Source organism: Cyprinodon tularosa, unplaced genomic scaffold (assembly GCF_016077235.1).
Source record: "Cyprinodon tularosa strain WSP-4 unplaced genomic scaffold, ASM1607723v1 ctg11, whole genome shotgun sequence".
Taxonomy (NCBI): Eukaryota; Metazoa; Chordata; class Actinopteri; order Cyprinodontiformes; family Cyprinodontidae; genus Cyprinodon; species Cyprinodon tularosa.
Window position 1 is genome coordinate 3108257 of NW_024037893.1, and position 12551 is coordinate 3120807.

General features: G+C 38.9%; 1 protein-coding gene across 3 annotated transcripts in view; it reads left to right on the plus strand.

The window, feature by feature from the left end:
- Window positions 1-12551, plus strand: part of mst1rb (macrophage stimulating 1 receptor b) — a 37057-nt gene that overhangs the window by 19758 nt on the left and 4748 nt on the right. For 2 of the 3 annotated variants that reach the window (XM_038296098.1, XM_038296105.1), the window contains 14 exons: window positions 183-343; window positions 947-1082; window positions 1170-1306; window positions 2412-2591; window positions 2692-2791; window positions 2879-3097; window positions 3551-3697; window positions 8494-8647; window positions 8836-8925; window positions 9553-9768; window positions 9853-9933; window positions 10061-10242; window positions 10346-10455; window positions 10561-10726. In XM_038296098.1, the coding sequence (XP_038152026.1) occupies window positions 183-343; window positions 947-1082; window positions 1170-1306; window positions 2412-2591; window positions 2692-2791; window positions 2879-3097; window positions 3551-3697; window positions 8494-8647; window positions 8836-8925; window positions 9553-9768; window positions 9853-9933; window positions 10061-10242; window positions 10346-10455; window positions 10561-10726 (2079 nt within the window). Of the gene's footprint in view, window positions 1-182; window positions 344-946; window positions 1083-1169; window positions 1307-2411; window positions 2592-2691; window positions 2792-2878; window positions 3098-3550; window positions 3698-8493; window positions 8648-8835; window positions 8926-9552; window positions 9769-9852; window positions 9934-10060; window positions 10243-10345; window positions 10456-10560; window positions 10727-12551 lie in introns of those variants that run through there. The other variant, XM_038296113.1, reaches the window with a different exon arrangement.

Here is a 12551-nt window from a genome sequence, read left to right on the forward strand (position 1 = left end):
GAAGCACCCAGGGGGGGATTCTGCATGAGCCAAAAAGCAGAGACAGGACCAATTGTCAAAATTTTGGTGTCGATCATTCGATTTCATCCTGGACACTACAGAAAATGGGCTAAAAGTGTTAAAAAACGGAATTATCCTTTAACCAATGCATACTAACGTCATATTTTCTGTTATTAATACAGTTTTTTCCAAGGACTGCTCCCCCTGATGGACAAACAGAGCTAACAGTGTGTGGATGGGAGTTCCAGTCACCCATAAGACCTGCTATCACCTCCAGAACCCACCAGGTCCGGTTGGGACAGACTGCTTGCACTGTGATCCCACTCAAAAGCAACAGCACACAGTAAGTAACCTTGCTTAGTAGACGACTCTAGGCCTGAGTGAGGTGTATTTATACTGCTGGCAACACTCTATGATAATACAATGCATAATATAATATCATTTAGATAGTAATAAAAATTTACCGGTTAGGTTTTTGCAAGGTTGCTATTGCCAGTTCCTATGCTTCTGGCGAGATTCTCTAATTGATTTCATTTTTACTTTGTGCAGGCAAATTTCACTCAAAATAAAACAATGGAGCTTTGCTTTCCCCCAACAGGATAAAATAAGAATAATCATATTTTAATTGCAATGTTTGTGTTTGTTGTTTGCCCTGCTTATATAGAATTCAATTTTCACACACAGATGCCATACTGTAGGCGTCCTACTCTCTACGGTACAATGTTTTTTTTTTTTATCTAGTCTAAAACTACCATAGAAATTCAAGAAATACATTTTTCATATAAACAATATGCTGTTGGACTAGAAAGTCCATGCAGAATTGCACATAAAATGTCCTCATTTCAGTACTATGGAAATAGCTTAGAGTTATACTGTAAGTAGTGCTAAAGAAGCTCTGGTTGCTCTGGTGACAAGAGGTTATTAAGGTGTCTTTTGCTTCTTTCAGTTTAGTGTGTAAGATTCGCTCTGGAGCCACTGAGCTGTTTAAGCCAATCAGCATTACTGTGGAGGTGCATGAGGGCAAGGTGGAGGGCCGCTACTCTATTGATGGGAAAGCTGAAATACCAGGGTTCACATTTGTGGTAATGCTAATGCTCATTTTGACCATGAAAATAACTTTTATACAGTAACTAAAATATTAAAAGATCACCCCCCCCACCCCCCCTTAGGTTCCCAACATCACAGAAATCCTGCCCAATTATGGACCCCGTGTTGGAGGAACACTCATCACAATGACGGGGTTCCACCTGGATGCTGGAAAGACTCGAAGAGTCACTCTTAATGATGTACCCTGCCCTATAAAAAGGTATCTTATCCCTCTTTGCATCCGATTTTTTACAGGCTTTTTCACACTTGATCTTGGACATTTTCTTTCTTTTCACACCTCCACTGACTCCCAATTTTTAATTCCTTCACCCATAGGAATTATATGGCTTCCTTGTTTTCTCTCTATGTGCATGCACAACTTTGTAACTCTGGTAATGTGGTATTGCTATAGTAAATATATACAGAGCACTTTGTTTACTATCAAAAAAAGCACAAAAAAAGCGTAAAATTAGCCATTAGGGTGCAGTGGTTTGGTTGGAAGCCCTTTGTACTCAACTGCATTGAGCTACTAGTGAAAACATTTGTAAGGGCATAGTACAGTATGTTACTAGGCACCTTGAAACCAGTTTTACTTTTGCTTTGGAGCTGTCACTTAAACAGAAACCTGTGCTTATTTATGAAGGGAGTGGAAGCAGGCCTTCTGCCACCAATAACATTCCAGTGTACAATAAAACAACCAAGATAAGAATATGAATGTGTATTAGATTGTTATTTAGACTGGAAGAGCTTTACACGTTTCTTTCCTAGTATATTTTAAACTAACCAAGATCCTTAGTACTGTTCGTGTTGTGTTAATAACTGACAACTGCAAACATGCCAATTGTTAGAAGTATGTACGGTAAATTTAGTAAAAATCCCTATTGCAAATTTTTTGCTTCAAAATTGTTTTAACACAATTGCATCTTGGGTCCTTTAAAGAGACATTAGCCTTCGTTTGGATTGATAAAAAACTATGATATAACGACGTTATCTATTGTGAGTTAGATATTAACTGATTCCGAGTTTTTAACAGACATTCTTTACAAAAAACCGTTTATGACTTTTAATTGCTGCCCTACTCAATAGAGGTTTGAATGAGGAAATGTCGTTCTTACATTTTTATTGCTGCAATCTAACAGGGTAGCTTTAATGTTTTTTTGACCAATGTTTTAATCTCTATTTGCAAATTTTCTTGCTGAGGAGGGAGAATGACTCAACTCCTTCTATTGTACCCTTTACCGAATGACTTGGACATTTTTTTAAACTTGCTCCATTTTATTGCCTAAAATATCAAATCCATACACTTTTTATTTTTGTCTCTGTAGGTCCAAATCCATCACAAACCAGATTTCATCTATTATCTGCTTGTCACAGCCTATCTCAGAAGTAAGGGATGTTCCACTGAATGTTTTCATCGACAAATCTCCGGTGCGCACCACAAAGGTGTTTTACTACAAAGAAAATCCAAGGATTACAGGCGTACTACCGGACTGCAGCTTTCACAGGTTAGGCCACACAGAGACAAAAATGGACACTGTGAAACTGTATTGTATTATGTCTTTGAAAAAGTAACTGTAGATCTTTTTTTCTTTTGTCTGAATTTAGAGGATCAAAGATTTTGATTGAAGGAGAGAACCTTGACTCAGTTTACCGCACCATAATTCGCTTTAAACCCAATGAGAGCCACCTAAAAGCAGTAACAGGGGTACATAAGTTATTTAAAAACACTCCTAAATCAACCTTTTCAATATCTTTGAAACTATTGACTAAGAGCTCAAGTCTTTTGCTCTAGGAGTGCATTGGTAAGTCGCTGCCCACGCGGATGGAATGTATCACTCCAGTCTTCCATAGAGATGAGAGTGAAGAGGGACTGCTGTCTTTTGACATGGATGGAGCCCTGGGCCTTTGGAGAAAAGAGTTCTCCTATCATCCCTATGGAGAACCCATTCCCTTTGAAACAGAAGGACATGTGCTCAGTTTGTATCCAGGGTTTGATGAAGTATCCCTTCATGTAAGTGATTAACTTATCTGTTGTGATTACTATTACAATTGTAATTAAATGCTTAATGGCTGCCACAGAAGGTACACTTCAGCATGGGTTGGACCCCTATGTATGTGTGTATATGTTTAGAACAAAAACAGTTTAATGGGTAAACATCCAGAAATCCATGTTTTCATGCAGTTTATAACAATTTCTGACCCAACGCTTTCCTTTGAACATCAGAGCTGAAACTGAGACTCACTGGACCAGAAAATTGAGTCTGTTGTTTTTGCCTGTGGAACTTACAGCCTCAGTTTCCATATGTCCTTAATTTTCTTTAAACTTCAGTTCTTTGCAGCCATCTACTTTAAGGCTGAACATATCTTGTGCAGTTAAACATGTGCACCTAATAAAATGGTTGGTGAGGATGATGAAATATAATTTTATTCGTTTTAAGTCATTGATCTGACTTGTGTTTCTCAGCATAAAAAGCTAAACCTGGTGAGCTCCTGCATGACCATTATCATGACGGTAGCGGATGTTGATTGTGATGCCAAAGTCCTGGATAATGAGATAACCTGCAGGATCCCCAAAAACATCACCATTCCCAGTGAGGGGCTGCCAGTGAAGGTTGGTCAGGCTGTGTTTTTTTTTTATTTATTGACCCAACATCTGGTTCAATGAAACTAACACCATATTGTAAATGTGACCTCTATAGAGGCAATCGTTAATAATAATTCGTTAAAGGAGCCAGAAGTAATAATTATGCATAGTGTTTGAAATGAGAACAAAACCCAAACAGATTGTGCCTTTCCCCCTCCTCCTCGATTATTTAGTTTTGCTGTTTCCTGAGTCAGGAGAGATGTGGATGTCTAAGTTCAAGATGACAAGTGAATACGATTCCACAACAGTAAATTGGGAAAATACTTTTGAAAGACCCCTAGGCTTGTTAATACTGTCTCTCTAGTTCCCTCATTGGCTCTCATGTTTATAGGCTGATGCTCTATTTCCAACATAAAATAGAAAATGCTGTTCTCTTTTTTTGCAACCCTGATAACTCTCATATGATTGGCTCAGAAGCCAGGAATTAAAAACGTATTACATATTGTACCAAAGTAGTTGCGCACTCTACCCTTAAGTTTTAAAGGAGAAAAACTTGACTAAGGCTTATTCCGAACATCGGCCCTAACTCTTACACAGAGCACTATATAGGGGTTACACCCCTTTATGAATGTCCAAATGTCTAGAGGACAAAAAAATGGTGGACTCAAAATTTCCCACAATGCACCTTGAAAAGTAGTGTGCATCCATGGTCACTAGATGGACAGATATATCCTTAAATGCTTAGCATGAGCTTTCTTCGCAAAGCATCATGGGATTTGTTTCGGGTGCGAAAGAGAACAACGATTGGTGCCGGCACTGTACAGAGAGCCATAGTCACATGACCAAAGGGGAGGAAAAAGTAGTAATCTGTCCAACCGGTCAGTTAACTGAGTTCACTATAAGCCCACTATATAGTCTATATAGTGATTGAGGGGTTAGGGTGGACGTTCAGACACAGCCTCAGACATTTTTGATGGAGAGGGCAGATTGTTTTTAGGGAATGTTACTTCTCTGGTGAAAAATCAGAATGATTTAGAGTAATTATACAGTGCATTTTTTACTTACTGTTCCTTTACCTCTAGATGTTATTTGACCTTTGACTAAGCTTTAAGCGTGATAAAGGTCCAGGATTAGGGCTGTTGGTAATATACTTAAAAGGATTTTATGAAGTAGGGTTTTGTCTAGATTGTATGGCCCTTCACTATCCTATGTTCATTAGAAACATTAAGTCCCTTCTTCAGTCTATATAAGAGTCACCAAAGGATGAAGTAAAGAGTAAAGGCTCCCACAGAGTAGGGCGTACTATGCATATACTGTGAATTGAACGGACTCTCTGCTCTTTTGGTTGAAAATACAAATTTCCTATGTTTCTCGTGGCAAATCCCTACATCTTCCTCTTGCCATGATTCCATGAATGAAGAAGAAAAGATAATTTGACTTGTGGGGTTGTGGCCCTTAAGAAATAGAAAAAAAAAAAGCCGATATAAACCCACCACTCACCCGTCGTTGTGGCACAGAGAGCGACAGTAATGCTGCGTGTCCTCGTGGTCAGTTGTTCAAAGTAGTGACTTGCTGCCAGCCGTCACCTGTGTCCCATATAATTCTCAGTGTTGCACATAAAGGTGTTCCATGTAAAGACTTCTTCCTGGATATGAGAATATTCCACCAAGCAGTTTTTTGGTTGATATTGCAAAATCAGATTTTATGCAGTCGTGTTGTCAACAGAACAGATCAACTGACATTTCTTTTTTGCATGTCAAACTACAGTTATGCAACCCTAATGCTCCTTTAAATTTAGATTTTAATCATTTTTGTCAGCAAACATACTTAAAGTTTAAACCTTAGCGTCACCTTATCCCTTCACCACTGCATTTATTCACAACACCAATGACTCAAATCCTAAGTCCTATACTTTGTTAAGATCGGTTTTAATTATCTGTGAAGGTTTATCAGAATCAGAAACACCCGCACTGTCAATTTCAGTTGGGATGTGTCATAATGTTAATCATATTATTATCTTAAGTATGCTCATTTGATACAAAGGCAAAAAAAAATATATACATAAAGATGATATTACTGCCTTTTTTCTGATCTCATCCATACTGTCTGTAAACAACTTAACAGTTATTTAGTTAGAATATAGACACCATGGGGCAAAACTATTGTTTTAAGCAAGCATAGCTAGTATCAAGTGGATAGTTAGGGCAAAGGTTGCAACACACTACTGCAAATATAGATTAGATTAGATTAGATTCAACTTTATTGTCATTGCACAGGTACAGGTACAAGGCAACAAAATGCAGTTTAGGTCTAACCAGAAGTTCAATAGCAGCAAGTGCAGGATAAATAATGGTTCTATAAATACAGGACATGGGTTCTACTAAATAAATATTGAGATGAATACCATTATAAACAGAATCTTACTAGTAGATCGATATAATATATAGATAACTAGTGTTATGAACTAAATTTACAGCTGGATATGTACCGAATATAATATACAGGTGGATATTACTATAAAAAGGGTTTTTGCAGTTATGTACAATAGCATATATACAGATATACAATAGCATACATATACAGATGGGTTTTACTATAAAAAGAATAAATAAAGTTTGGACGGAAGCTATCTAAGTTAAAGTGCAGTGGAAGGTAATTGCATATTACAGTTAACGTACGTTATTGCAGATGTAAATGTAAACAATTGGTGCTGTGAATAAACAGTCGGCAGTGCAAATCAATATTCAGTCAAAGTGAGTAGTGCAATATGCATGTAAACAGTTGTTACAATAGTAACAGTCAGGAGTGCAGGTGAACATTACAGTCTTGTAAAAAACAGAATAGCAAAATGGTGGTTGGTGTGAGGAAGGAGAGTAGAGTCTATCCGTGAGGGTTAGAATTCAGTAAAGAGACAGCTCTGGGGAAAAAAGCTGTTCTTTAGTCTGCTGGTTCTGGTCCGGAGGTACCTGTAACGCCTGCCGGAGGGCAGGAGAGAAAACAGTCTGTGGGCTGGGTGGGATGAGTCCTTAAGAATGCTGCGGGCTCGATGTAGGCAGCATTTCTTCTGGATGTGCTCAATGATGGGTAGTGAAGTTCCAGTGATGTGCTGGGTGGCTTTCACCACCCGCTGCAGTGCCTTGCACTCTGCAACAGAACAGCTTCCGTACCACACTGTTACACAGTTGGTTAGGATGCTTTCTATTGCACAGTGATAAAAGTTCACAAGAATAGTTGAGGGGAGCTGATTCTTCTCAGTGTCCTCAGGAAGAAGAGGCGCTGGTGAGCCTTCTTGACCAGGCCAGAGGTGTTGGTTGACCAGGACATGTCCGCTGAGATGTGGGTCCCCAGAAACGTAAAACTGGAGACATGTTCAACAGCTATTCCATTGATGTGGATGGTGTCGTGGGTAACTGTTGAATCTTTCCTGAAGTCTATGATGAGCTCCTTCGTTTTGGTGGTTTTGAGGAGCTGGTTATTTTCAGTGCACCATGTGGCCAAGTGCTCGATCTCCTCCGTATAAGCAGTCTCATCGTTGTTGCTGATGAGACCAATCGTCCGCAAACTTGATGATGGAATTAGACGTGTTCACAGGCTTGCAGTCGTAGGTGGAGAGAGAGTAGAGAAACGGGCTTAGCACACAGCCCTATAACCACAATGGTGAAGATGTGACTGATAAATAGAGATGCACCGATCCATCTTTATAAATAAATGAAAGTCTTTCTGCATAGAGTTGTCCCTGTGCATGTGTTGATTTTCTCGGGATACTCCGACTTTCTCCCACAGTCTAAAAGCACAACTGTTAGGTTAATTGGCATCTCTTAATTCTTGTTAGGTGTGAGTCTTTGTGTGTCTCTGTGTTGCCCTGCGACAAACTGGTGACCTGTCCACAGTGTACCCCGCCTCTCGCCCATAGACTGCCAGAGAAAAGCATCACAACCCTGATAGAATAAGTATGGGTAGATCTGTAAAGGGTTAATCTGAGTTGTGGGATACCCTACATCTTCACAACTTTTTTCTTTTTCCAAATATACCACAAGACAGGAAAAGGACAAATAGTCAAATAAACTGGTAGTAAAATATTTTAATAAATCAATAATAATAATAAAAAAAATAGTTTGATGAAAAATGTGTTTTATTTGATAAATGAGTTTAAATTGCTGTTGGAACTTTCCCTTCTGACTGGTGCAACCACATCTGACTATCTCTGTTCAACCACATTACTTCCTTTACATCAGGCTTCTAATGATGATGCACTTGTATGGGTGTGTATGGGACAGATGTGAGTATTGCGTTAAGATACAATAATGATAATAATAATATTCATAATAATAATAATAATAATAATAGATATATATCTATTTTGTCTGCACCATCAACACCAAGTCAAATTCTTTGTGCAAACCTACTCGTAAATAAACTTGATTTTAATTCTGACTTTGTCATTCAAATATAAAAAGCCTGTGAGAAATTGAGGGAAAAGTTAAAAACAATTGCAACCGTCCCCACTATTGCCTATGTTTGTGTGGAAAATTGTCAAAGTTTTTTCCATGAGGCTCCTGATCATGTGTGTTTAGCCCTAATTAACTGAGGGTGTTCGTTTCTGGGACCATGACTATAATTTTGTAGAAATCCCTTTTCAAAACCTCTGAAAAATAGCATGTTGTTTTCTATGTCTTATACAGTATTTGTAAGTCTTCTGTTATTCTTCAGAAAACATGGCAATTTATTAAATGATTTGAACACTGTAATACGAGATATAAAATAAAATAAGAAATATATTCTCAGTTAAGATGATAGTATTCCGCTGTGTGTCTGTGTTCCAGATCTCCATCAATGGGCAGGTTCACAATGTTGGCACAGTGGTAAGGGTCAACAACCACTACATGGTGGGAATAGTTCTGGGAATCCTGGCGGCTCTGGTGGCTGGAGCGGTGCTGGCCTTTGTCGTGATGAAACATTTAAGGAAGAAGAAGAAAGGTGAGGACCCCTGTTTGGACCTTGATCAGAGCTGTTTGCGTAATACTTACCTGGAATGGATTGGAATCTTAAATGGCTAACAAAAGTCTTTCAACTAGAACATCTTAAGTTTGTAACCGGATGTAGGTGTGCTCCTCTTTTTGGGAGTTTGACGATTAAAAATAACAGTGTTGTGTAATATGTTTCAGCCACAATGATAGAAAACCGTTTGGCCCACGGTGCAAACCGCTCAACAACAAACACTGTGGAATTGTCTCCCATCGGAGACTACAGGAGAGGTGACTATCACATTTTCTTGCAAAAGTATTCACACCCCTTAAACTTTTTTAAGATTACAAACACCAGTTTCTTTCTTTTTTTTTTTTTTATAATTTTTTGTCCTTGAGACTGTTTAAAATCTGAACAGTGTGCACTTGTAGTTGTCATGTCTAAACTATGTTGGATTTTTGGCTTAAGAAGTCTAGTAGGTTTTGTTGTTCTTCTTAATTAAATTGGTTCATTGGTTAATTTCATGTGCTTAAGAGTATTTGTGAACATCTACTTTTAAATCTTGAAAAGACTTTGATCTAAATCACTGGTTCTGGGTGGCTCATTTAGCCTCACTCATAAATCAAGGTTTCATTCAATGCTCAGTTCCCCCGCATAATGATGCTGTCACTGCCACACTGTACAGGTTTTTATTTTAGAAAAGTTTTAAAACCATATACCATTCTCTGCCAAACCCCAAAGTTATGTTTTACTTTGGATTGTATTGTGGTGTAATCTTAATCAGCTGCCTTTTTTGATGTAAAAATATTTTATTTCTGAATGTTGTAGTTATGAAAACAACATAAAACTTAAAATGCACTCATAAAAAGAGCTGCATACACCTACCTAATTCTCCTCTGTGTCTGTACTTTCACCAGTCGTATCCCTGAGTCCCCCCACGCCTTTGGTCGGGCCGGTGGTTTTTCGGGGCCTGGCATACTCTGCATGTGGCAGAGATCCAGCACTCACCCCCCTCATGCAAACAGAAAAGATCTCTATCTCCAGCTTTACACCAGAGTTGCTGGAAGAGGTGAAAGATGTTCTTATTCCAGCTGAGATGCTTATAGTGCAGCATCATCGGATCATTGGGAAGGGTAGGAATTTGTTAACTCATGAAATCTGGACCTCAGAGGAAAAATATTCATCATTTCTAATTCGTTTTGTCATCTTCCATGCAGGCCATTTTGGAACTGTCTATCATGGCTACTTAACAGACTCCAACAACAGAGAAATGCACTGTGCTGTCAAGTCTCTAAATAGTTAAGTTTGCTTTTTAACTGTTTATTTTAATCCAAAAGGAAAGCACTAGAAATGTAATCCTGTTGAACAAATTGTCTGTGATTCTGTAATGTCTATTGGGTTTTAAAACTGTTTTTTACTCATCAGGAATAACAGATGTCGAAGAGGTGGAGCAGTTTCTGAAGGAAGGCATCATAATGAAGGGTTTCCACCACACCAATGTTCTTTCTCTGTTGGGAATCTTCCTGCCGCAGGAAGGGCTCCCTCTAGTGGTGCTTCCATACATGAAACATGGAGACCTGCGGCACTTCATACGCTGTGAGAAGAGGGTGCGATATCTGCATTGCATGATAGAATTTACCAATCTGCTTTCATACATCTTTGTGTTAGCTCCCTAATGAATAACAGTTTTCTTTTTTTGCATTTCTATAGAACCCGACTGTAAAGGACCTCATCGGCTTTGGGCTGCAGGTTGCTAAAGGGATGGAGTATTTAGCAACAAAGAAGTTTGTCCACAGAGATCTTGCTGCACGCAATTGCATGTAAGCAGCAAATATCAGTCACTTTTATCCAATTTTGACAAGTGTTTTAATTAAGTTAATCAAGAGATTTTATGTTGTAATATAATTCCACTTCTCGGCCTTTAGGTTGGACGAGTCTTACACAGTGAAGGTGGCGGACTTTGGTATGGCCAGAGATGTTTTTGACAAGGAATATTACAGTGTTCAGGATCATAGGAAAGCTAAACTCCCTGTCAAGTGGATGGCCATTGAGAGTTTGCGGACACAAAAATTCACCACCAAATCAGATGTGGTATGTAACGTTGAAGGGATTTTTTGTAATAATTACTGTTACCTAGTTTGGATATTAGGTTGTTCTTCATTTTAATGAACCCCATATTAGTCTTTCACTGCCTCAAACACATATTGAAGAGATGGGGATATGGAGTGAACAAGTCATCTCTACATGATGTGGTAGTTCAGCCCAGGCGCTGAACCTAGTGAGTCCAATCTGCAGAGTCAATTAACCTCTGTAGACTGGATTCATCTGGTTCAGTGGCTGGGCTGAACAATTACATAGCGAGGATGTAGTGAGGACTTCCTGACTCCATATGCCCCATCTCTGACGTATTACAGCAACGGTAGCCACCGTCTGTGAAAAAGCCTCAACAACTCAGATATAACCATTTTTATAGTGAAGTCTCTACAAGCTGGCATTTACTGAAAAGAAGCCAGCCCTCGCCACAGCTTTGAAAGCTACTAAACCCACATAACCCTACAATTCTGTACCAACAAGATTAGTATATGTTTGCAGGATCTACTGTTGCACTTTCTATAGTAACAGGCATCACTGTCTAATTAAACCATATGGAAAGGGTAAGCTTAATGCCATTCTAGGCTGTACAGTTCACCTACTTGTCAAAATTATTCCTCCTTAATTAGCTCTTTCCACCTAACCTGGTAGTATTCAGATTGATATGTGTGGAACTGAGTTGAGTTCAAAGTTATCAATCTGGGATGTCTATTCATTAAGAGGAGGGACGTTGAGTTCAATACTTTGAGCTGATTGGGTGACGTGCCAGCTGGTATCTGTTTTCCAGAATACACTTTCAGCCAATCAGAACTTCGCCAACATTGTCACCCAGCTCCATAGCAGAAATACCCAGCCTAATACCTTCAGCAACTTGGTCGTTCATGAGAGCCACCTGCAGCGACACGGCAATCACAATACGATTCGTCTGCAGCTTCTTAAGTGTTTTCACAACAAGTGCAGTAAGCTGATAAATCTAACTTTTTTCAAATCCTGTTGGAAGAAAAGAACAGACATCTTTCCCATCTACAAATGCACAAAGTGCTTCTCTTTGCTCCTTTTTTAAATGAGAATTTGTTGCTATTTTAGCAATTGCGGTATCGACAGGTGAGTCCTCCAGTGTAGCCATTTTTGTAATATCCTGCCAAGGCCCTTCTGACTGCCCTCATTCCTACATATTCCGCCCAGAAAACACAGCTTGCATGTTATTGGTCCGATTCGCTGGTTGTTACGAGATGGATGTATTAGCGGGAGTCTTTCAAGATGGTGTTCTTTTGAGAGTGATAACTCAGATCTCGTGAAAATCCAGCTTGGCTCCCACCTGGAGAAGGCTTCCCAAATGTTTATCCTCTTTTTTTGTCTCAGATTTTTTTGTCTTTTAGTTCCTTTTTGATTTTCTTTAGGATGGTGAAACCATTTGTTGTGCAGCTGCATAAGTGTTGTCTTGCATTGTGCTGCAGTAGTGCACACCATCGTTTGGTGTGCACACCAAGTACACCAAGTAGTGCACACCATTGTTTGGTTTGCCTTTCCAAATGATTTTCACCGCTGCCTCTCAATCACAGTGAACTGCCTGCAAGGGGAAACACGGTGTTATTCCATGCATTAGTACTATTTTTTTTTTTTCTCACTGGCTTCTGTACTTTCAAGATGGCAGACTCTTATGGCACTTTACAAATGGGTGACCAGCCTCATGTATAAACTAATATGAAATTCTTCACTTATGAAAATGTATCCGATTATTAGGTAATAATATAGCAAAAATAAAAAAATTTTCAATTTAGTCACGATTTAAGGCAGTATATAGGAGCAGTATAAGAGAAATACA